Raw genomic sequence first — 25,561 nt, forward strand, 5'->3', positions numbered from 1 at the left:
ACCTTGTGATCAGGTCATGGCTGTTTCTATCACCTGCCTTTGATGTCCTGTGGTTCCTGTGGGAAGGTCCCATGGCGACGGAATTTTCCACTTCAGGAGTTTCCCCGCCACGTCGGACAGACTGGCGCCGACGTACAAAGTATCCGGGTCTATGCTGCCTCCCTGCCATCAATATTCAGTAATGGGAAAACTTTGTGCTCGTATCCAAGATTCGATTTGTTTCGGAGTCATCGTGACTCGAGAGCACTGAATCATAGATCCAGGGGATTACATGCACTTGTTGCTGGACTATCTAATCCTTGGATTAATGGGTTTTATAATAACTTTTCCTGAACAAATACCTTGCTCTCCATCCATTTTGGAAAACAAGATATGATATAACATTAGCCTCGTGTCAAGTCTCACTGGGTCAATCTATTGAGGAAGACCAGAGTGACTGGGCAAAAGCTCTAAGTGAGAACCAACCTCTATGTTGTAACAAAGGTTTTAACTTTACAAAAACATTAAAATATTGCATATATTAAGACGAAATAACAGTTCTGTTTATTCCTTTAAGATATTAACATGTTGCCAGAAGATCTTTCTGTTGTTTGATGTTATTTTGCGATTTCAATAATTCAAGATAACTATGTATTCGTGAGTAAGATGATGTGTAATCTACTGTTACTATTAAGTCCACGTGTATTTTGTATTCTGAAGGGAGTCCTTGAATAGTTATTTAAACTATATAGTAAACGTATGAATTACACATTTCTACCATGTACCAGTGGGTGTTGAATTACTGACTTTTGACATGTGCGACTGATCGACATTGAAATACACAATTATATAAACTGAAGCAACCTTGTGAAATGAGTGTTTTGAATAAAATGTTGTATATGAGGAACGCTACATTTACCTTCAAGTTGATTCATAGGCTTGTTGCATTTATGGATTGTTTATTATTATTTATTTGTTTATTGCGAGTTTACACACACAAATGAAAACAGTATGTAATGAATATGTACAACCAAATGTGTCCAAGAAACCTAAGGGTTTATCGAGTGGGTTCTCCTAAAATCCAATTGTTTTTATGGCCTCTTTTTACACACGTGTATTGTAAATAAGTGACAACGAAACAAACAAATTAAATCAAAATAGATACAAAATAATATGGAGTTAACACGACGAACTAACTAACTAACTAACTAATTGACTAAACAACAAAGTAAGATTGTCATATATTCAAAGTGAAAATTTCAGGTTTAGTTGGGCGGCACAATTTATGTATTGTCTTACTGGCGAATAAAAAAGATGGTTACTTTAGCAATTTACGACTTACACACAAGGCTACATATGACTCACTCTAAGAACTAGGAAAGCTCTCCACAGTCAATGATGTACAGTAAAATCCGTTAGACGTGAGTGAAATAAGATAATCAGCGGTTGAAGTGACGGTCAATGTCGGTTGGGGAGTGACAAGTGATAAAAAGTGTTGCATGTTATTCATCAAACAGCGGAGAAGATAGCAAAGACAAATGATATCTCAATATTTTATGCGCTCGGATAGCCCGGATTTTATTAAGCAGTATATCATAACACACACTCTTACACACGTCTTCAACCATACAAACATGTCATAGATGTACAAGAGTTTTACTGTCAAAGCCGTTAGTAGGATCCAACTGGGACTGCTTGGAGCTACGCTGCTCTTTGAGTTCTATCATCTCTGTTTTGTGACTCCTTTCTTTTTCTCTACTATCATGATCAGATGGGTTGGATTTTATGGAACTATGGTCGTCATCTACACTTTGTCGGGCTCTTTTCCTAGTGTGTCCATTTTCTAGGTTCCCGGAGTCCTGGTTCTTACCTTTGCTGAAACAGATGACGAATACTGTAATGTTTACCACGAGCAGCGCGGTTCCAATGGCTATGACGATGCTGAGTTGCGGGTAAATGTTCCCCGTGTCGCGTTTGCTTTCACGCGGCGTTTCCCAGTCCTGATCGTCTGGTACAGGTGAGGGAATGTTGTTGTCTGTACTCTCAGATGGCACAACGGGAGTTGGCAACGTCACACATTTTGTCCCTTTTCTAATACTGGTCGTCTTTGTCCCCTGGCCTGGTCGAGCGATGCTGACACCACTGCCAGGTTGATGAATATCAAGAGTCTCACACAGACCATTCGCCTCCACATCTGGATAAAGATAGTTGTTACTCGGTACCGCTTGCGGATAGAGGAGCTTTGGCACCAAGTCTATCCAAAATGCCACTCTTTGAGATCGGAATCCTTGTGCAAGCCGCGGCCTCAGTCCTAAATGGAGGTAGTTTTCCGCACAAGTTGGGCAGTTTTCGATGCTGTATCTCTTCCATTCTAGGTTCTCGTATATATTTGGTCTTTGGTGGATGAATTTTGTTTTCTGAGCCTGAGGCTTGTTGGGGTCACTGAAAAACAGATAAAAAATCAACATCTGATCTTAGTCAAGTCATATCAAACAGTAGCTTGCTACTCATGATTGGCAACGTATGGTTTGCTGTATTTTTGACGATGGTACGCGTTGCTAAAACACAATGAGCAGTATTTTGAACATGTTACTTTGTTACCAAGTGTACTTCTACTGCCTAAGAATTGACAACAGTTTTAGTAAAGATGTCCAAATTATTTGCCAGTATCTCGTGGGCTGGCGGCATGCTATACATGTATCTTTATCTAAGATGAAATTTGTAAAGAAAACCACATACTTGCACCAACTTACCCACTTTTGGCAAAGTTACTCCAGTAAGTCATAACTGCACCGCTTAACATGGACTCTCCTTTGGTAAAATTCAAATGTCCAAACATCCCCAGAGCAGCAATGGACGCGCCGAATATCAGCGGCAGTTCCTCCCCGTGACATGCCCCGACCCAGTCCGGGTAGGGGCTGAGGTTGGTCCGGTAGTTAAACGCGAACATGTAGGTAGAACTCTCCGAGTTACGCACGGAATGTAGATTCGCCACCTCGACCAAAGGCACGGCTACCTGCTGTTCAGTGAAAAGCCGCACAAGGCCTCCCCTGCGCGTTCTGTTGGTGTTGTTCCCCCAGTTGGTGTACAGGAACAGTATAGCGTCCGTTATTTCATTTTCCCGATACGGGAATACCTGGTTGACAAAATAGTTCACAACAGCCCTGTACCCATTTTCGGATATGCCATATTCAATATCGGGAAGGTTTTCGACGTATGTGTATCCCTCATCTTCTGCAATCCCAACCATGAAGTCATAGCTTCTGAACAGGTCCCCTTCTAATAACCGCCTGGGTTCATCCGGGATGACGTTTCCATCCACCACCGGCCCGAACACGGAATAGAATCTTGACGCCGGCGCCCTCAGTGTGACGTCTTTGAGAAGCAATTTTTGGTACGATTTGTTCCGGAGACACTGGACCGTCTGAGCGACGTCCACTCGGCAGCAGTCCAATTTTTCCGCAATCGTCGTCACTAACCGCAGTGGATCGTTCGCCATCGACCACGTAGAGAGGGCAGACCCGCTGTGAAGGATGACTCTCCGGAATAGACCTAGGGGGACACCGAGATGGCCATGATTGCAACGCGCCGTTAAACATAATAGCAGCTGATGGCAACCCCGCGACTTAATATCATCGAGAATATATATGATAAGAGTTGTGTTCATACTGTATGACAACTTTAAAACAGGTAGGTCTTTGGGGCTTTCCGCTATCAACAAGGCAGTGCATCGATCAGACTACCAATCAATGATACCCTCCCAGCTAAGTCACATAAATTTCACACTCCCGACTCTCCCGTGGTGTTTAGTCTGCTTAAGCATGCAGCACACTGATTTCCCAATGCGTCTGCCCTGTAACACATCAAAGTTTCAGATAGGTAACCCTGTACCAATAGCTGTAACTTCTGGGTCATACCTGCTGCGAGTGGAGACAATGTGAGGAGGTTCACTGACGCCGCCCCAGCGCCAATGCCGAAGAGGGTTACCCTGGATGGATCGCCGCCAAAGTTTCCTATATTCTCGTTGATCCAGCGCAGGGCTGCGATCTGGTCGAGAAGTCCGTAATTTCCGGGTGCCGTTTTATCACCGGTGCTCAGGAATCCTTTTGAAACAAGAAACAACAGGTCAGATCTTTTGAGATAAAGAGCAACGTTCAACTTTGTTTGCAATTCAAAAAAATGTTAAATGAAAAACAGTTCCCACAATTTCTCCATCCTTTCATCATTTAGAAGGTCACCAAAAGACTACGTTTCTACTATGATCACAAAACCCACTTATCATGCAGAACGTGGGACTATTCATTATCCACTGCCTTCAAAGAAGAAGTCAAACCTCATAATAGCGAGCGTAGGAGTAGATGTATAAGTTTTACCAGACAGTAATTGTCTGCTGACTATTACTGTATTGTACTATCTTAGCTTTGAATCTGTAAATTTTTAAAGCAATTAGCCTTAGGGTCTGATTTTGCAAATAAAGTTCTATTACATAATCTCGTGAATAAATGTGGTTTGTCATGAGCTAATGTTATAGCATATTACCGAAAATTCCTAGTCTGTAGTTGATGGTGACCACCACCACGAGGCCATGGCTGGCCAGGACGGTCCCGTCGTAAGCGTTACCGGTACCAGATGTGTAGCCTCCGCCGTGGACGAACACCATTACTGCTAGAGGATACCTCTCATTTGGGTCGGGAGGCCCTATAGGAAAGACAATGTGTGCAGAAATAACAGATAATTTTAGTGTCATCTTACATAGGGTGGGGAATCTTAAATAATTACGAAGGTCGTATAATTTGAATGGTAACGACTCGTTATATGTTGATTTGTCCAGACATACAGTTATTGATAAAAATGCATTCAAACTTTGATACACTAATGATAATGATACACTAAAACTTTGTCCCAACACATCAAATTAAGTTCTTGACAACTTTGGACTCTAAACATCGACGGATATATAATAGGATTATACCTTCGTCCAGTCACGTGACCTGGGTGACCTTTGACTCCTAGGTCACATGACTATCCTTCAGAGGTGAAGAAAGATGGCGGATGTTGATGAAGCTTCTAAATCTGAACGTTTTAGTTGTGAAATGTTTTTTTTTTAGTTTTAAATTGGTCCTTTATTTTCTATAATAGGATTATAGCTGGCTGTAGAAGTACTGTATGTAAATATCACTAAATCAGAATCAGAAATGTATTTTATCATTTACATTTAATCTGAACATGGCCGTTTGTTATTTCTTCAAGATCGATTTTCTTGAACTTGTAACTTTTGTCCATTTCACCCCTACACGTACATGTCCCTAGAGATGCATTGATCTGTACAATTAGGGTCAACATTGCTTTTGAAAACAGCGTAATTTCTAAAGAATATTTTTCTTGCCTGTATGTATGCAGACTGAGTTCTTCAGAACGTCAGAGGAACACCGAGGAAGTAGTTTCACATTGGGTTTATTATTAATATTATTTATCAAACACCAAGTTCCTCCGAGATCTCTTCTTTTGTAGTCATTTACTTAATCACTTAATTGAAAGGAATCACATTAGATTGTATAGATTGCGTATAGATTAGTGGACTGGTCTAACAGCCAACCAGATGGCCAGACTGGCGGAGCACCGCCGGCAGTGGAAGAACTTGGCCAAACAGCATGCTGCCCCGACGGCTGACTAAGCTATGGGAGAGAGTGAGAGTGAGTGAGATTGTTTCATTTGTTATTTATATTTTTTGTTATTATTTATGTCAGTTCAAATATTTGCTTACTGTTTTGTTACTTCAATTCTGCATTGATTGGAAAGTACATACTTTCCTTTCATACATATTATTTCTATTATTTGACCTCTGATCTCCAATTCACTTTTATTTTTCTATGCTGATTTTGTTTCAAGTTTGTCATAATTTCAGCATAATTTGTATGTTTTATTTATTATCAAAAATATAATCATTATTGTTATTATTATTATTATTATTTTATGTTGCTGGATTCCAGGAAGAATAGTATGGAGTTTACCATACTAATGGAGATCTCAATAAACAAACAAAGTTCCAAGTTTCATTCAAATTACCAGTTTGAAGCTCACGGACAGTAAAGCCTAATCATCTAAAGCAAATGACTACCTAAGCTTCTTAAGGACAATGATTGATACATGCCAGCTAGCATCAGCATTACAAAGCCTTTAGTACAAAAACAAATGATACCTCCTTTACTCCGTGGTCGATAAACTGGCCTTGACTGCAATTACTAGTCAAAAGGGTTTATCTGTAATTCAGGCCTAGTGGAGTACCTCTGAGTGAGAATAAGCTTTGTATGCGCATTCTAGCAGCACTGTTTAACTTGATTACTGGCCAGATCACGAAGAAACTCTCTGTGGCTTTTGCAGGGTGACCCCAATGATCTTCTAGCCCTATAATGACCTGGTACAGTTGATTGACTCACAATCAGAGCTGATATTCTTCGACCGAGTCGGTAGCCCATTCCACCCTCTTTAATTATCTCTACGTCTCTAGAAAATTACAACCCTTGTTGCAGCAATGCCACAGGAGACGTCTCTTAGCACTTGCCAGATATTTTTTTTTCAGATTCCATGTTGCTTGGCTGGCAAAATATTACGTGGTTTAGTCATAAAGGGACGGGAGTTTCATTCTAAGACATTGCCGTGTAATTTTAGATGAGTTCGTCAATAAACAACAAACTGTTGCTGCTTCACTAGCTAAATGACACTAATTTATCAGTCCGCTGACCCATTTTAATGTATTTTAAGGTATTTGAGCAAAATATTACGTGGTTTAGTGATAAAGGAGTGGGATTATTCATCTAGGACATTGCCGTGCAATTTTAGATGAATTCGACAACAAACAACAAACTGTTGCTGCTTCACTAGCTAAATGACACTAATTCATCAGTCCGCTGACCCATTTGAAGGTATTTTAAGGTATTTGAGCAAAATATTACGTGGTTTAGTGATAAAGGAGTGGGATTATTCATCTACGACATTGCCGTGTAATTACCTTCGCCAAGAAGGTTATGTTTTCAGGGGCGTTCGTGTATGTGTGTGTGTGTGTGTGTGTCTGTCTGTCTGTCTGTCTGTCTGTAAACACGATAACTTGAGAAGGCCTTGATGGATTGTCTTGATACTTGGTAGGTGGGTAGGTCTTGATGAGACCTCAAAATGATTAGATTTTGGACCCCCTAGCGGCATGTTATGGTACTGCAGCTGAACTTCCGGTTTTGATATCTCATGATCTAGACATGCTATGGTGATAAAATTTAGATGGTAGGTAGCTCTTGTGCTGGGAAAGAAGTGACGTGAGTGTAGGCCCCCTAGCAGCTTGCTCTGGAACTGCAGGGATAAATTCTTGAAAATATTCAAAAGGGGATAACTCAAGAACCGGTTGACGGATCGTCGTGATTTTTGGTATGTAGGTAGCTTACGTGATGCTTAATATAATTATGTGACAGTTATGCAAATATGGATGTAATTTGCATAATTTATGGGGAAATTCTATAAATCAGCTGCATTCCATGATAGGACAATTGAAGCTTGTGACATTGGTAATTGACAACGAGAGAAACACAGGAAGATGTTGATTATGTTAATAATGACTTAATTTGCATAATTAATGAGAAAATTTTATAATTATGTAATGATAACTGCCTGGAATTTCATACTTGTGGTATTTGAAAGTTAAATTGAGGTGAACATCATTAAACATAATTTATTCAAATCAGGACCTCATTTGCATAATTTATTAGGAAATGCTAGAATGCATTCTTTGTTAATATGAGACTGTCTTTTGGTTGAGATTATGATAAAATGATATAATTCATGAAAATAAGGTTCCTATTTCTTAAATCAGGGGGGAATAATCTAATCTAAACTTTGTCAGTCATAAAGATTAACATCATTTGGCGAAGGTATGAGATCGGGGAACTCTAGTTTCAGATGAGTTCGTCAATAAACAACAAACTGTTGTTGCTTCACTAGCTAAATGACACTAATTTATCAGCCCGCTGACCCATTTTTAAGGTATTTTAAGGTATTTGAGCAAAATATTACGTGGTTTAGTGATAAAGGAGTGGGATTTTCCTTCTAAGACATTGCCGTGCAATTTTAGATGAATTCGACAACAAGCAACAAACTGTTGCTGCTTCACTAGCTAAATGACACTAATTCATCAGTCCGCTGACCCATTTTAAGGTATTTTAAGGTATTTGAGCAAAATATTACGTGGTTTAGTGATAAAGGAGTGGGATTTTCCTTCTAAGACATTGCCGTGCAATTTTAGATGAATTCGACAACAAGCAACAAACTGTTGCTGCTTCACTAGCTAAATGACACTAATTCATCAGTCCGCTGACCCATTTGAAGGTATTTTAAGGTATTTGAGCAAAATATTAGCTGGTTTAGTGATAAAGGAGTGGGATTCTTCATCTACGACATTGCCGTGTAATTTTAAATGAGTTTGTCAACAAGCAACAAACTGTTGTTGCTTCACTAGCTAAAATGACACTAATTTATCAGTCCGCTGACCCATTTTAATGTATTTTAAGGTATTTGAGCAAAATATTACGTGGTTTAGTGATAAAGGAGTGGGGTTCTTCATCTACGACATTGCCGTGCAATTTTAGATGAGTTTGTCAACAAGCAACAAACTGTTGCTGCTTCACTAGCTAAATGACACTAATTTATCAGTCCGCTGACCCATTTTAAGGTATTTTAAGGTATCTGAGCAAAATATTACGTGGTTTAGTGATAAAGGAGTGGGATTCTTCATCTACGACATTGCCGTGCAATTTTAGATGAGTTCGTCAACAAGCAACAAACTGTTGCTGCTTCACTAGCTAAATGACACTAATTTATCAGTCCGCTGACCCATTTTAATGTATTTTAAGAGCAAAATATTACGTGGTTTAGTGATAAAGGAGCGGTATTTTCCACCTACGACATTGCCGTGCAATTGAAACTTTGAAACTTTATTCATCAAAACAACATTGCAGGCTGAAACAGCCTGAATTGTGTTGCAAGTCACATGTAATTCCATATTAATAATAACAATTGTAACATTTTAGCGTTAAAAAGATTTAGTGTTAAAAGAAATATCCGATAATGACGTATTGTATAAAATATCGATAACACATTAAAATATAGACAATAATTGAGTGGAACAACTTAAGAATACAAATACAAGGAGGCAATAAAATTTTTTATAAAAGTCTATAGTGTCCTTCAGATTTTAAAAAGTCTATAGTGTCCTTCACTGCTGCAAGATGTTGAGTGATCTGGGGATAAATGATTGTCTATGTCTCTCTGTACGGCTAAGTGGTATCTTGTAGCTGGAAGTCTGACGGCGTAGTTGGTAGGTTGTCCGTCTACCCGGCTCAAGGAACTGCTGGCAAGGGTGAGTGTCATCCGCCATCACCCTCTTGAGTTCACGTACGGATGCCTCACGTCTCCGCTCCTCCAGGGTCGGCAGTTGACCGGAAGGAATTCCAATGATTCTGCAGCAGATTTTCTGTACTTTCTCGAGCTCGTCAGCCAACCCGCGAGGTAACCCTCCCCACACTGGTGATCCGTATTCCAGCACTGGTCTGACAAATGTCTTGTAAATTTGTAACAGAACGTCTACTGGAAGCCCCGCTCGTTTGGACAGACGCAAGTAGTGAAGGCGAGGTCGGACCTTGGACAACATGTATTCAACGTGTGCACCCCACGACAGGTCGTTACTGACGATCACCCCTAGAAGTTTGAATGCAGGAACTCTCTCTATAGTCTCTCCGTTGAGCGTGAGTGGAGGGGGAATCACAGACTCCCTACGACAGCTAATAACCATGTCTTTGGTTTTTCCTACGTTTGCTGCCATACTGTAGGACTTAGCCCAAGTGTCGACTTCATTTATGGCTACTTGCATTTGACCTGGTAGTGATCCCATAAGAAGTTCCGAGTTCGTTAAGTCATCTGCGTACTTGACAGGTGTAACACTCTGTGGGATGTTGTTGTCAAGGCTGTTCATAGCTAGGACAAACAGAGATGGCGAGATGATTCCTCCCTGAGGTGTTCCAGCTAGCACTGGTCGAGGGGCAGAGATACGCGAATCCCACCGGACACGCTGCACACGGTCACTCAGGTAACTTCTCACGCAACTCCACAGGTCCCGTCTGATTCCCATTCTTGCCAGACTATGCAGAAGACTACCGTGGTCGATCGTGTCAAACGCGCGACTGAAGTCGACGAACGAGACATGTACATCCATTTTCGGCTTGCTGTTGAGCGCATCATGCCAGGTTTGCGTTAACTGTGTGAGAGCTGATACAGTCGATCTCCCTGGCCTGAAACCATGTTGGGAGTTATGGATCAGGTGATCAGTGTCCCTCTGTAGCAGCGTACGAACAAAGGATTCCAGCACTTTACCCAGACAGCTGGTAAGAGAGATCCGTCTGTATTCTTCAGGACCCTTTGGTTTAGATGTCTTAGGCACTGGAACAACCATCTCTGACTTCCACTGTAAAGGGAAGATACCCTGTTGCAAACAAGAGTTGTAGATACAGCAAAGTACAGGAGCAAGTTCCTCATGGAAAGTGGACAAGACCCAAGTCGGTATGTGGTCATCCCCGGTAGCTTTACGTGGGTTGACCTTCTTAAGCTGCAGTTTAACTTGTCCTATACTCAGCTCCGGTATTGTACCATCAGAAAGCTGATGCGAGACATCCGAAAACCCGGGTGTATTACGGGTTACACTTGACCAGACGGATGCGAAATGTTCACTGAGAGACTCACAGTCTATGCCCGGAGTCGGCACGCTGCCTCCTCTCTGCTTCGGAGCTCCCATCATGGACTTCACAAGACCGTACCACTTACGTGTGTCCCCGTGTTTTAGATGATCGACCTCTTTCAGATAGAAGGATTTTTTAGCTGTCTTCATGCATTGTTGTACCTTATTCCGGAGGCGTTTGTAGCCGGTTGTGTCCCCCGACATAAAGGCTTTCTGCCTCTCGAGTATCAGTCCTTTAATACGGGGCGTTATCCACTCCTTGTCCCTAGAGGTAACTTTCCCCTTTTTGTAGGGTAATAGTCTGTCAAGCAGTGGACGCAGAATCGAGTAGAACTGATCCACTTTCTGTTCTGCATGTAGGAAGCTTTCCACTGGGGAGAAGTCGGTGAGATTCAGAGCAAGTCCAAGTGAACGCATTGTCTCAGGTGTACATTTCCTACGGCGATAAACGTAGACAGGCTCCTTAATCCAAGGTGTGCCCGGAAGAACCAGAACTTGGTGATCAGAACTGCCCAGAGGGGGGAGATGTAAAGGTTTACTACAGTAGTATTTTGTCATGTTGGTGAAAATTGAGTCCAGCTGATTTCCACCTCGAGTTGGACCAGTTACTACCTGTTTCAGCCCAGCGCGCATACATAAGGACTTATATTTGAGCTGGTTCGTGTCCCCAAGCAGAATGACTCCGGACAGAGGGTACTTCGCTTCAGCTGACTGGATGGATGCAGTTAGGTACGAGATGACATCCTTATCTGCTTTGTGCCTAAGTGATCCTGGGGGAGGATTATAAACAATACCGACTATCATGCTGTTAACGCCCCTAGGTAACCGATGAGGTCGTATGCGCAGCCAAAGACATTCGAAAGAGTCATCTTCTAAATCGGTAAGTCTACTGTGAGGTATGCAGGAATTAACGTATGCACAAACACCACCCCCAACGCCATCCCCGCGATCTCTTCTGTGAAGGGTGTAGTCAGTTAGATCAACAATACTGTTCGGTATGTCCATTCGTAACCAGGTTTCCGTGATAGCCAGAATTGCTGCTCCGGACTGGTTCGCTACAACGGCCAGTTCGTCAACTTTGTGAGCCAGCGAACGGGCGTTACACAAAAGAAAAGTTGGTAGGTTCGTCTTATGCTTTGCTTGGGTGTGATGAGTTTAAATTTTAAATGAGTTCGACAACAAACAACAAACTGTTGCTGCTTCACTAGCTAAATGACATTAATTCATCAGTCCGCTGACCCATTTTAAGGTATTTGAGTGGCTTGTGTACTTATAGTTATGTCCTGTCACAACCAATGGAATTTAATATTACATGAGGAAGAGACAGTTTACACTCTATTGACGTTCTCAGTTGTGCAAAGAATATAGCTAAAAGGCATTTTAGATGTAGTATTTTCCCACTGTAGAAGCATTATGCAAAAGTTAATTTGTTGAAATAAAGAGAATTTATATAGCATTCAACGTACTGTTAAGATATTGTTCATTTTCGGTGCGCATCCAGTTGTAAAATAAAAAGAAATGTTTTTACGGACTCTTTTTACTACTTGTGATCCATTAACACGGGTACATTTGTCTTCACATGTAGCAAACTTTTGACCCACGGCACTGTGACAAATGGCCGTGCCTGCACCTGGAAACACGCCCACGTTTCTAGCCAGTTTTTACGATTACATTCATCATTCCAGCTCCCAATCTTAACAGCCCGGGGGCTTTTTGGAACATCGATAGCCAGATCCCTGTTGCAATTTAATGACACAAAAGCATGAATCATAATAAGAACGTTCTAAGTTTCCTCCAAGATCTTACCTGATAAACTTCGGGAAAAAAGGATCTCACTAGTAAAATCAAATTGGTTACTTCGTTAAATTATTTATTTCTTCATTTATTTTATTCATTTATTTGGCACAAAAAACAATATACAAGGTGAAGTAAATTAAATTAAAAACACTGTGCAGGCGAAGATGAAGCCTTAAAGGCTTGTACAATCCCTTCTCCTTAAACATAACAAAAAACAATCACAATTAGACTGATTAACCAAAATACGTAAACGAAAATCAAGGCAAATGAAGAGAAAATATCAATATTATCAAATATCATATTGTTTCATCTACATTTACGGGAATACAAAATAATGGATACTGGTGTATGCAAGTAGTAACATCAACAGATGGTTTGTGAAGTATCAGGGTGCTCATAATTCATTCTACCTTGTTTGTATTCCTTTGGAAGTGCGTATGGTTTCAAGGCATTTTCAAATAACATGTTTCAGTTCCATTAGACGGGCTTTTACAGTATCCGGTTGAAATGGAGTACAATGTGGTTGTATTTTATCTAGTCTGTTCTATATAGGAATTTGTGCTATCTGAAACGTTTCCGTGATAGACTGTGCATGAAGTAGGCATCCTGTGGTTTGATGATAAGATACAGGAATACATATTAGCCGGCACAGCTTTAAAGTCCTTGCATCCCGGCCAGAAGACACAGAATAAGATACATGTACGGAATAAATTCTTTCAACACCTTAGGCCACACCGACTTAATTTTATGGATGACATCCACGCGCACATTGGGTTTCGCCTGTTCTCAAAAAAAGATAAAGATCACGTCCACCGAGGCTCTGGCCTGGCTCTAGGCCTGGGTAGTCCACGGTAGTTAGCGACAATACGGAGCCGGGCACCCAGGCTATCAAAGCTCCACGATTCAAGAGTTCAGTACATGCCTACAGTGCCGATTCCTAAATTCCACAAAAAGCATGTCGTATACGTCGCTAAGTACTGACGCAAATTCACAATACCTGCTTTGTATTCCTGTGGTTTAGTAGCATTTTTATTTTTGGCCGGAATTTTTTTATTCGCCCGCTCGCACTAGTTTGGGGGTCTTTAGAGGATGTCGTCCATAAAATTAAGCCGGTGTAGCCTTATCTAGAGACGGTTACAATTTACAGGAGTAGCTAGCTGCAGATATTTCAAATTTCCTGCGACGGTAGCCTATGGGAACATGAAGGTAAAGGATGGTTCTAAAGCTCCTGACGACTCTCCATGGTACTGCAGCGGGAATTACAATGTATACATTAAGCTGCTCAAAAATATTTTTGGGGCAGGAAAAAAGTGGTTTAATTTTAGTAATGAATGCTGTTCTTTTGTCTCAACATGGAAAGATACAAGTCCAGCTACAGCATCTCAATGACAGTTGCCTATGTATGTTCCTAACTACTTCGAGGGTCCACATCACTCTCACACCTACAAAACTGTAATGTTTTTGATGTAGTTCAAAACTTCATCTGCTGTACGGGTAGATTCTCATAATTGATAGACCACCAACTTGTCTTGTTTGTACTTATCTTGGTTTTATCCACCTTGTAATTATGCATGTATCTTGTCAAATGTATCTCGTCAATGTGTTTTATACTCGTTGTATGTTTTTAATAGAAGATGTCATATAATTTTGCTTTTTGCCCAATACTCAATAGATATATGTTAATAAATAAAGATACAAGTCCGGGTAATGTAAGAAATAGTAAACCTATGGGTGACCGTAGAATATAAGCTCCCGTGAAGATCAGAGCTATGTTATATATTCTAAAAAAAAAACATGAAATCACCCTGAATATCCTTTTGTTGACCTCCACAAAATTCCACTTACTTACCGTTGCTGGTGCGCGCATCACCTTGAGATGCGTGTTTATGTGCAAACATAACACTGTACACCCCTCAAGAATATACAGGATTTACATTGTTATGAAATGGGATATTGGAGCTAAGGGCACCTCTTCAAAAGCCAGAGGCATGACAAATCGCATATCTGGTAAGGTTTTCCTAGTGTACATCTTCGCCTTTGTGTTCCAGGATATAGTATATGGGATGCGCATCTTTAGTTGCAGGTAAGAGGATTGTAGCAGTATTCCCAATAGGTGTATACATAATACTTCATGGGGCCATGGAGGCATGCATAGTGATCTGTATTCACAGCACGAGGAACCCAGTGGAAGAAATGAACAAAGTGAACCACCGGCCTCCTGACTCCTGCAATTACCCAGGGAGTCTTTAGTGGCAAGTCTAAGTCCATGACATACCAACTCGAACTGGAACGTTAAGTACCAAATGCCTGGTACGATAAAGGTTTCCGACACTACTGCTCATAATGTCAACTCTCAGGATTCCACCAAGAACGTTAAGATCACCATTAAGAAAAAAAGGGGAATGTAAAGAAATCTAATGCCGCACCAGTAACCCCTAAGGTACATGTATTTTACATTTCAGATGGCCGGGTACTCAAAACATTCTTCAGAAGACCTTGATAACAGTATTTTTTATGTGGGGCAGCCTTAGGTCATCCGAAGTTAGTGATGCTTAAAAATAGAATACTGAAAATCAGTCACTGATGTCACTGATGAAAGCTAGTGGATGCTAGCTGAAACGTCTGACCGTTTCCAAAGTCATACCCAGTTGCTTGAGTATACGTAACTGCTTTTTGGCGTAGTCGGTGGCGAGCTAAACTCCTATGGCTAATGGATACTGTCTTTTGCCACCGATAGGGATCTGCTTGGAGAGGAGATTATAGAATACTGAAAACTTTTAGAGGTACAGAAATCTTTATAACCAGAAGGAATGACAACTTCGTTCCTTGTTGAACTCATGCCAGCGGGCTAGCAGAGCATCAACAAGGTTCTGCTCAATCAAGCCTTGAACGATGCGATAAGAAAGCAGGATATTGATACTCGTATTGGAAATGTACAATCGACCAGAACGTCTAATGTAGTGTAATCCAACCTAATGGCTACCCCGGTCACTCGTAAGTCTAACTCTATGTCTAAGAGGATAACAACTGTAAGAGATCACGGCTTAGTGCTTTTAACTTTTTAAGTAAAATGCATTCCTGAAAATACCTATATATATTCATTATCCACTGCCTTCAAAGAAGAAGTCGAACCCCACAATAGCTAGCGTAGTAGTAGAAGTAGAAGTTTTTTCCCCAGACAGTTGTTACCTGTCTCCTGTTACTGTGTAATGAGTATTATACTTGATTGTAAAGGTAATTAGCCTTCGGGCATGAGTTTGCGAATTAAGTTTCATTAAAAGAAGTTTAAAGGTTTGGAAAGAAAGTGAACATGTATAATAAATGGAAAACACGTGGAGAAAAATCGTTACTGAAAGAGGTAATTCTTCCGCCCTTTTAACTATCCTTCCTAGTCCATTCTTGGGCGTTAGTATTCATATGATCATGCATAAGCCATCGGCAAACCCTAATGGGGAACATCTTAAGTTTACAACTCCGTGGGTCGTTTTACATAATTGCTTATTATTGGCAGGTCGACTGGATAAGACGACTCTCCATTATACTGAGGATGTTCACTGCCGACCGTCCTGGGTTAACGACTCTGCTGGTTATTCTGTCTAATTGCTCGGCAACGAAGAGGGTGGACTCTATTATACAGCAAAATTGCCAACATTTTATACACAGCCAATGGCCATAAATGCTCACAACAGTAGCACTACGTTCTTGCTGAGTGTATGAGAGACACTCACCAAAATGACGGTAACTAAGGGACCAAGTGACTTACTGAGATACCTGCGTGACATTTGGGTGACCACATGTGGTCTCTGTGGAAAATCAATTTAGGAATATACTGTCACTCTAAATAAGGCAGTAAAAGCAAATAAGGGCGGATATTGTATGGGTGCGACACAGGCCTATTAAGTCGTTAAACTGCGCCTTGCTGCACCCGCCAAATTGTCTCTTCAACAATATCGCTATGTATGCTGTTGTAATGCACGTTGTAAAAGATGGTAGACTATGCATGGAACTACATTGATGATAACATAAACTTTATGATATAATGATATATTTCTTTCTAGATCGTTGGCATACGACTATCCGTCGCTGCCAATCGTGTGATTATCCAGCTCAATCTCATAAGATTATAAAAGGATAGATAATACCATTATCCACAGATATAAAAGTTATGTTACAAAATTACTTTTGAAAAACCTGTTCAACTTCCTCACGATTAATTCTATAGCGTAATGACTGTGGTACTGCAGTAACCAACTTTGTAAAGTTGAAGATAATAAATATTATATTACTTAGATTACAACAAGATTACTTTATAATCTGTGGATAATGATTGCACTAAACTTTTTAAATCAATCATTATCCGCAAATTATCAAGAGATTGAAACTGCTGTGGGTTTCAATAGAAACGAGTTTTTAAAGTTTTGTTTACAGTAAGGCCATGTTGATTTGATTATGATGGATGACATCCGCGCGCGCATGAATTTTCTTCCATTTCCAGAAAAAAGTTTACTGTAAGTCGGAGACAGAAGCTGCAAAATGAGCAAATATATGCCGTAAATTAAAAGAAAAAAATATTGGAAAACGGTACTTATGCCTCAGAATGCCAAAATCCATTCCAAAGGACAAGATCCAAGAGTATATTATTCACCATGCCGAACAAATATTACTCTGTGTGTTTAGTCATTTGTTCAAGCTTTATGACCACCTAGATTTCATAATATAATGAAGGCAACTTTTTTGCCAAAATGTTTTTATTCACACGCTTGTTTCAATTTTGGGGTTCTCAGAGGACGTTATCCATATAATCAAATTAACATGGCCTACAATGTCTAAATCAACCTCAATTGTTGGGTCTCCATTCTATTACCTGCTCTAAGCTACATTCCTTAAACTCATTTTTCTCAAAATCACGGCTCTTGTCCATCACATATGGTTCCAATGTCTCTTGACATTTGAAAAACGATTCATAGTTTCTACCAACGAGGCATTTCGCATGCATGATATTCAGGGAAATCCGTGGTGGGTGTGTAGAATGACTACCTCCTACTTTATCAAAATCCCAATGCATTACTTCATGATAACCTAGCTGGTGCGAAACGTTATTATTATACACAGCCTATTCGCTTGTGATGACAACCTAAGCATGGTTTATCCATTACTGTGGAACTGGTTACTTGGGAGATGACGCACGGATTGGATTATACTAAAGCACATTAATCGGGAAGTCTCACCTCGGATTACATTATCTAAAGCTTCATATAAATACCTCATCATGTAACCGAATTCCATACACATTTCAGGATACACCCGTTAATGCAGAATCGGCACAGCGAATGTTCGTACATGGGAAGTCTTCATTACGAAGGGTAAGTTGGTGAGGTGTGAATATATTTGCGGGGTATTTGGACCGCAGTATGACCTTTTGATTGCTATCCAAGTTAATTGGCTTATGGTTGATATGTTTTAAATCATCGGGTTGTCAGAAAGCAGCAGAGCATATGAAAATAATCAGTGCCTTGCATGAAATATGATAACTGAATATGTAGCATACAGACATTTAGCCAGGCATAAGTTGTGCTTTATGCACATACTAGTAATATAGATCTGCTCACTTATACAATGTAGCTATAGCCCTTCATATGAAGTTATATAGACATCTATAACGATTCTAGAACGATTATGCGTCCATTAATAATTTTGTATAACCATTATCATTTATATTTCAATAATTACCCCAATAAAAAGTTACTGTGATGCTAATCATCTGCAAATTTAGATAGTATCATATTTTGACAATAGCTTATACGTAACTATGTGGTCTAAAGCCAAATTAGATATCAATTGTGTGAAATAGGACACTCTAAATTCAACGATATTGATCATATATGCCTAACCTAATATATCAGTTTACAATGAAGTGCTTCTTTGTAAAGCTTTTAGTCTACTTACAGTGTAAAGCGTTCATGCTACTTAGCAAAAGTCTATAACAATTTGTCAAGCTTAATTTTAACAAACTAATTTGTGCGCAGGAACACTTTCTAGGAATGATAAAGATTTAGACTTGGAGAGAAGGGGGCAATGTGGGAATTAAAGTGGTCAGGGCATCACCGTTAGACCAGTTTCAGTACCACTGTGATATCTGGTACGTTTTGTTTCATTATTGTTGGACTAAAAGAGCTTAACAATGATCAATTTTACTATTATGCTAAAATGACCATTGCCTACGGCTAGAATTCTACATAGAATATTATGAAAAATACAGAAAATTATACAAAGTGATAAAAATAAATGTTTGTTGTTACTTTGCACCATCTTCACATTTGTAAATGGTGTTCTACGTACGATGTCACCAACAATTATTTGAAGTTTCCTTATCCTCATATTACTTTTATACTAGTATAAGGCCACAGCAAGTAGTTTTTATGGATGACATCAGCGCGCGCATTAATTTTCGCCTGATCTTCAGAAAAAAAAAGAAATTTTGTTGCCTTCTGACAGTGGTCAACATGCTGAAAATGAGCAAAGATGTCTGTTGCCATGTCAGAAGGTGGATGACAGATAGCTACGAAGAGAGGAGACAAGAAAAGGCTCTGATTTAATGTTTTGTTTCTTACTTTGATGCAGTGATATGTGATGCTGGCTGTGTATATGTGATGTTCTCACTGAATCAAAACCATTTATACAGTGATTGAGTCAAAATTCTAAAATGTAGGAATCTTGTTTCTTTCAGCCCGACTTGTTTTGTTTCGCCTGCTCGCATTAGATTTGGAGTCTGCGGATCCGGAGGATGTCATCCATAAAATTTACATGCTGTGGCCTAATTCTGCCTACCTGCTTTTCGTGTCTCCCGAGTTATGACTGTCTTTTTTGGTTACGGTTGATGATTCATGGAATATTGAATCATCGATTTTAGCATGTACATGTACTTTGCAAAATTATCTCTCTGGGATAATCATCGTCTATATGTTTAGAATGTTGCGTTTTAGTGTTATTTCCTGGAGGGAATAAGTGTCTTTTATTACCTACGCAGTCGTATGATCAAGGACCTGTTGAATAGGCAATCTGGCAACAGATAAGCTTTTATCTCCCGTGCCTTTAATCTTGTATGTTACAGCTTATTACATTGTCGTTAGAAGTACGGCATGTCAAACAATTTTGTAATTCAAAAGGCATGCCCAAGGCAAATGCGTTTTGAAGGACTTAGCTACAGCATATCGTAATTCTATTCAAACTTTATCATCATTCACATTACAGCAATACAAAAGATTATAGTACATACATAATCATACAAAACGATACATAAGGAAAAATATGTATTTCGTAACGTGAGAGGAGTTACATACTAGTAGATAAACATCATTTTAAAAAATTGCCATTGTTCGTTGTGTTTATCTATTTCTATAATCTGATATAGTCTGTTTCTTAAAAGTCTAGAGTTTGGTTTAAGGTTTCCAGTTACAGCATACCATATGACTCTGTCGAGTAAACATGTACACATAGGTTATTATGTTGCAAAATGCAAAATTAAATCTTTAAACGATAAAGCATAAAGAATGCTCAAGTGTACTTGGCATAGGACAAATTGCAGTAACTTCACTATCAATCACAATTGAGACGTATTGGGAAATGAACAGAGGAACGTGGGAAATCAGTAAGTAAAGAATAATGGAAAAGAATAGGTCAAGCAATTCTACACCGTTTGCCTGGCTATTCTTTTTTATTCCAACAGCCCTGTCTACCCGGTAGCTGTCATTTCATCTCAAATTTGTTCTCAGTTGTCGTGTTGTGTGGAAGGGGTAGAGCTCAAGATTAAAGCCGTCACCTACCTGATATTTCAGGGCTGTAGATATTGAGATAGAGACAGTCCTCATCCATAGTCGCGGTGTACGGCTGCAATATGTTCCTCTGCGCGAAAGGAAAGGTTAACGTGTCGTTCGTTCCATCGACAATCTGAGGACAAGACGGTCCCGGTCTGTCAAAGTCTCTCATCTTCACCCAGGGCTCGGGCGTCTGAGGCGGCCTGAAGCGGAGATTCTCAACCGGCGGTTTGGCATACGGGATCCCCAGGTAACGAGTTACGGACTTCATCCTGTAGTTTGGCGCGGGGAATCGCCTGCCCCTGACAGGCCCATACTTCGTGCTTACCACATGCCACGTATAGGATTCTGCTGATGCAGCCACCATAAAAGCAGTTAGCGTGAACCAGAGCAGTCCCATGGTGACACGTCTACCCATTTCTCCGGAAAGATGCAGACAGCAATCTTCCTTTACCGCCGACCTAAGCAAAAATACACACAACAGGGTCAGATGACACATTAGAATAACCCACCGCTTTCTTGCACAAGCCAATGATATCCAGGTATTCCGCGACCGTTATTAGGATTCACGTTTTAAAAATAGAATGCAGCGTTGCCCTTGGGTGCCCTTTCTCAGTGGCATTGTCACTTTACATAAAGGTGTCGTTATTTATACCACATCTTGCTCAAAATTACCAACAACATTACTGACAAAGAGAATCCTACCTCGCCTATTTATGATTTTCCGATAAAATTGATTTAACGGAGCTTGTTGCGTCAACATTTATTGTAATGAAATTCCCACTGAGGCAATCGGGTGCTTGTGGAGGGACTCCCAGGAAATTGAATGGGGTTGTTCGGTCGTTTCGCGTCACCCATGGGAAGGTCTAGTATTGAATCGCCGTTGTAAGATACATAAAAGAATGTTCTTTTGGAACAATACAGCAGCGATATTTATTATAATTCAAACCGTTAGTGTCGGCAGGCAGTCTCGCGTCTGATTAAACCGATATAAATGGCGGCGTCAAGCTGAGACAATTTTATCAGATCAATCTGTATGCACGGAGATGTCATTTACCGTGGACCCAGTTAGATGAAGGAGAAAAACGTAAAACAACCCGTTATCCGGTGCAGTAGTGCGTGCCTTGTGAATTACAAACTCCAACTTCTTTGCCCCACCTCACTAACCCTGTAGCTATCACAGTCAACTCTCTCCATTGGATGTCAACTTCTGGCAAAATGCTAAGTAAGCAAACACCTTCTTGGACCATTTTACACTCCATGAAGATACATGAGTAAATAAGTAATTTGTGTACGTTTTTGCTAACAAATTGCAGCGAGATAATTCAGTTTGAAATGTTGATACTAACTCTTGATGGCACAGACACATGGGAGAGATACCGTATACCGTAGAGACCTTTCTCCCTACATACATAGACTCACGATGAATTACCCTGGCCCCAGTCAGAAAGGAAGAAAAAAAGTAAAACAAACCGATATCTGGTGCAGGAGTGCGTGGCTTGTGTAGTACTGCAAACTCCAACTTCTTTGCCCCACCTCACTAACCCTGTACCTACCACATTTAACTTTCTCCATTGGATGTCAACTTTGCTCATTCTGGCAAATGATAAGTAAGCAAACACCATTTATGAACCATTTTACACTCCATGAAGATACATGAGTAAATAACTAATTTGTGTACGTTTTTGCTAACAAATTGCAGCTAGATAATCCAGTTTGAAATGTTGATACTAACTCAAGATGGCACAGACACATGGGAGACATACCGTTTACCGTAGGGACCTTTCTCCCTACATACATAGACTCACGATGAATTACCCTGGCCCCAGTCAGAGAGGAAGAAAAAAAGTAAAACAAACCGTTATCTGGTGCAGTAGTGCGTGCCTTGTGTAGTACTGCAAACTCCAACGTCTTTGCCCCACCTCACTAACCCTGTACCTACCACATTTAACTCTCTCCACTGGATGTCAACTTTGCTCATTTTGGCAAATGATAAGTAAGCAAACAACATTTTGGACCATTTTACACTCCATGAAGAAAAATGAGTAATTTGTGTACGTATTGCAGTAACAAATTGTAGCTAGATAATTCAGTTTGAAATGTTGATACTAACTCAAGATGGCACAGACACATGGGAGAGATACCGTGCGTATACCGTAGGGACCTTTCTCTCTACATACATAGACTCACGATCAATTACCCTGGCCCCAGTCAGAGAGGAAGAAAAAAACCTAAAAGAAACCGATATATGGTGCAGGAGTGCGTGCCTTGTGTGTGGCAAAGTCAAACTTCTTTGCCTCACCTCACTAACCCTGTACCTACCACATTTAACTCTCTCCACTGGATGTCAACTTTGCTCATTCTGGCAAATGATAAGAAAGCAAACAAATTCTTGTACCATTTTACACTCCATGAAGAAAAATGAGTAATTTGTGTACGTATTGCAGTAACAAATTGCAGCTAGATAATCCAGTTTGAAATGTTGATACTAACTCAAGACGGCACAGACACATGGGAGACGTACCGTGGGGACCTTTCTCCCTACATAGGCCACAGCAAGTAAATTTTATGGATGACATCCTCCGCAGACTCCAAATCTAATGCGCGCGGCCGAATAAAGAAAAACAAGGCAGACCGAAAAACAAGGTTCCTATATTCTTAAATGTTGGCTCAATAATTGTACAAATGGTTTTGATACAGTGGGAACATCACATATACACAGTCAGCATCACATATCACTACATCAAAGTAAGAAACAAAACATTAAATCAGCAGAGCCTTTTCTTGTCTCCTCTCTTCATAGTTATCTGCCCTCCACCTTCCGGCATGGCAACAGACACATTTGCCTATTTTCGGCATGTTGACAACTGTCAGAGGGCAACAAAATTTCTCTTTTTTTTCAAAATCAGTTCAACAAAATTAATGCGCGCGCCGATGTCATCCATAAATATTACTTGCTGTGGCAATACATAGACTCACGATGAATTACCGGGTCTGTACGGCGACATATTCTACATCATCAACACTCCATCGATCAAGTGCAGCACAACTATTGTAATCCCTCTGTCACCCTTACAATGTGGAGACCACGATCGATCATACCGTAACGGTCTGAAGATGATACACTAAGATACATTAAGAACAGTAAACTTCATTTACATTGCAAAACGTGATCTCAACACAGTGCAGCTTTGAATAATATTTTTAGCTAGAATTTATAAACGGTTTGCACCATCTATGCATTGTTAAGTTATGTGTAGTCTTGTAAAAAAAAACGAGATAGCGCGGTGCCACAGTCCAAAAATTGATTGCCGAAGCAATATACGTTAGCACTTTGATTTATTACTTGCTGACCTACATAGGGTTTTCGACTGCTATTAAAATTGATATGGATTAAACACACGAGCTAATTTTAGCCAACACTGTCCTAGCGCAAGGACGACCTTTTGTAGTATAACCTACTAGGAGGAAAAACATTTTAAAGAGAAAGACGGTTTAGTAGAGAACCCAATTCAATATCTCGTGTGATAAGACTAAAGACGACTTATATACTAATACTTTATTTTCTTTGGCCTTAATTATGTACAGGGCATTTGAGAATTAGGCAAACCAGCTACACCTATATGCGTTATTTGCAGAATTACATTGTACAGTAGACAAACTATGTAATTGTGTTTCCAAATGTTTACAAAAAGAGAGAAGATAGGGCAACTAACAGTAGATGATAGGTAGTATATAGTATTGTTGTAATGTATAGATTCCTAGAACTTTGCATTAGAATATAGCTTTCCAGTATGAAATACTCATGTTTTGCATACTGCATATCCTCTGTTGTGCATTTAGCCCATCTGGGCAAGAACATGCAATAAAGTTTTATATCCTATCATTGTAAACTTCCTGAAAAAATTATATCATAGTAAACACAATACTAGTACTTTGATTCCTGTATCGTGAGTATCGTGGCCGCATGCAGCCTTTTTTGTGTGCCATCGACAATTAACACATTTCCTGGCGGCATATGTCACGGCTGATGGAGTTTATCCCCTAACACATCTCATTTACCTTCTCTAAAGGCTGATGGCAGGGGTGACCTTATTACACCCGTGCCTGTAGAACGGACATCAGCGAGATGCCAGGGACAGCAACATGTGCAGGAGTAATGGACGTACCTTTTGTTGTCACGCTGGCAGTGATGGAACGTCCAAACGAAAGATCACAGGCGCCATCACTGTCCGCTTGACCGGAGGAACATTACGCATTTGATGGCTGTCCGTATACATCACAATCTTGATGACAAACGGTGTCCCATAAGCATCGGCGCCTCATCTTGTGAAGAAAGTGCCACCAGATACAGCTCAATGGTTAATTCCGGGCTAAACGTCTCCGCCGTCCGTCTATGTGGCTCCTTGGCAGCAATGTGAGAGACACCGGACCGCGGAGGATGGTACCACGGCAAATTGCCATCGATTCGTTTACCAAAAGTCTCAAATCAAGGGGCAGAGTGCGAGGCAATGTCGCTCAGGCACTTATCCCGGTTAGAGAGATACGATTAACCACAATCCTCGATAAGCTGCATATAGATGATTCAATCAAGAGGAATTATCGGATATTAGATCAAGCCTTGCTCGTTGATGATTAGGATCTGGGCTAATTGGTCATCCTTTTAGCCGTTGCATAATCCGACCGCCAATGAGTAAGTATGTTTACCGTACAGAGGCTATTGTCTCGTCTACGGTTGATACATCCCTTCCCAAGCTGATGGACATGAGAAGCGACATTCAGCAACATCATACACCCACTGCTGCATAGATATACGGCTAAGCATGCGATTTCCTCCGCTCTTCCCATTTGTATAACTACAGGCTACTGCTGTTGCCAAACTACCTACCATGACTATAGCAGTCCTCCAGCACAAAGAACGCTGGCTTCTGTCTGCCCAAGGCACGTCTGCCAGTCGACATCCCCGTTAATGGTTATAAAAGGGATTTCATAACTGTGCCCATATAGCGTGACCCGTTCTTCCATCAGACAGAGAAATGGCTTTGTGTTGGCGACTCCCCGAAGACAGTCCACAATTTTCTCAGCCAGCGAGTCATCTCCACCAATGGGGACCTATTACCAGACAGACAAAAATCAATCCGGTTCTCCATGCATTGGATCAAAGTTGCTCTCTCCGCGTATACAGCATAAGATGTATGTC

At 40.4% G+C, this 25,561-nt stretch overlaps 1 protein-coding gene across 1 annotated transcript; it reads right to left on the bottom strand.

The window, feature by feature from the left end:
* Positions 1-1,544: 1,544 nt before the first annotated feature.
* LOC109463863 (neuroligin-4, X-linked-like) lies at positions 1,545-24,741 on the bottom strand. Its single transcript, XM_019760735.1, has 6 exons — positions 24,531-24,741; positions 20,371-20,822; positions 4,519-4,677; positions 3,897-4,082; positions 2,733-3,531; positions 1,545-2,421 (listed from the first exon to the last, which is right to left on the bottom strand). The coding sequence occupies exons 2-6, from the start codon at positions 20,777-20,779 to the stop codon at positions 1,617-1,619; spliced, it is 2,358 nt and encodes a 785-aa protein (XP_019616294.1). The 5' UTR covers positions 20,780-20,822; positions 24,531-24,741; the 3' UTR covers positions 1,545-1,616.
* Positions 24,742-25,561: the final 820 nt, after the last annotated feature.

Source organism: Branchiostoma belcheri, unplaced genomic scaffold (assembly GCF_001625305.1).
Source record: "Branchiostoma belcheri isolate BF01 breed outbred unplaced genomic scaffold, Haploidv18h27 scaffold13, whole genome shotgun sequence".
Lineage (NCBI taxonomy): Eukaryota > Metazoa > Chordata > Leptocardii > Amphioxiformes > Branchiostomatidae > Branchiostoma > Branchiostoma belcheri.

Bases quoted from the DNA above. Each gene is read 5' to 3' on its own strand.
- LOC109463863 (XM_019760735.1), bottom strand. From the start codon at position 20,779: ATGGGTAGACGTGTCACCATGGGACTGCTCTGGTTCACGCTAACTGCT. The intron at 4,678-20,370 runs GTAGGTGACGGC...TCTTTCCTATAG, and splicing joins CTACAGCCCTGAAATATCAG to GGCCTCCCGACCCAAATGAG. The intron at 2,422-2,732 runs GTAAGTTGGTGC...TCTGTTTTTCAG, and splicing joins AGTAACTTTGCCAAAAGTGG to TGACCCCAACAAGCCTCAGG.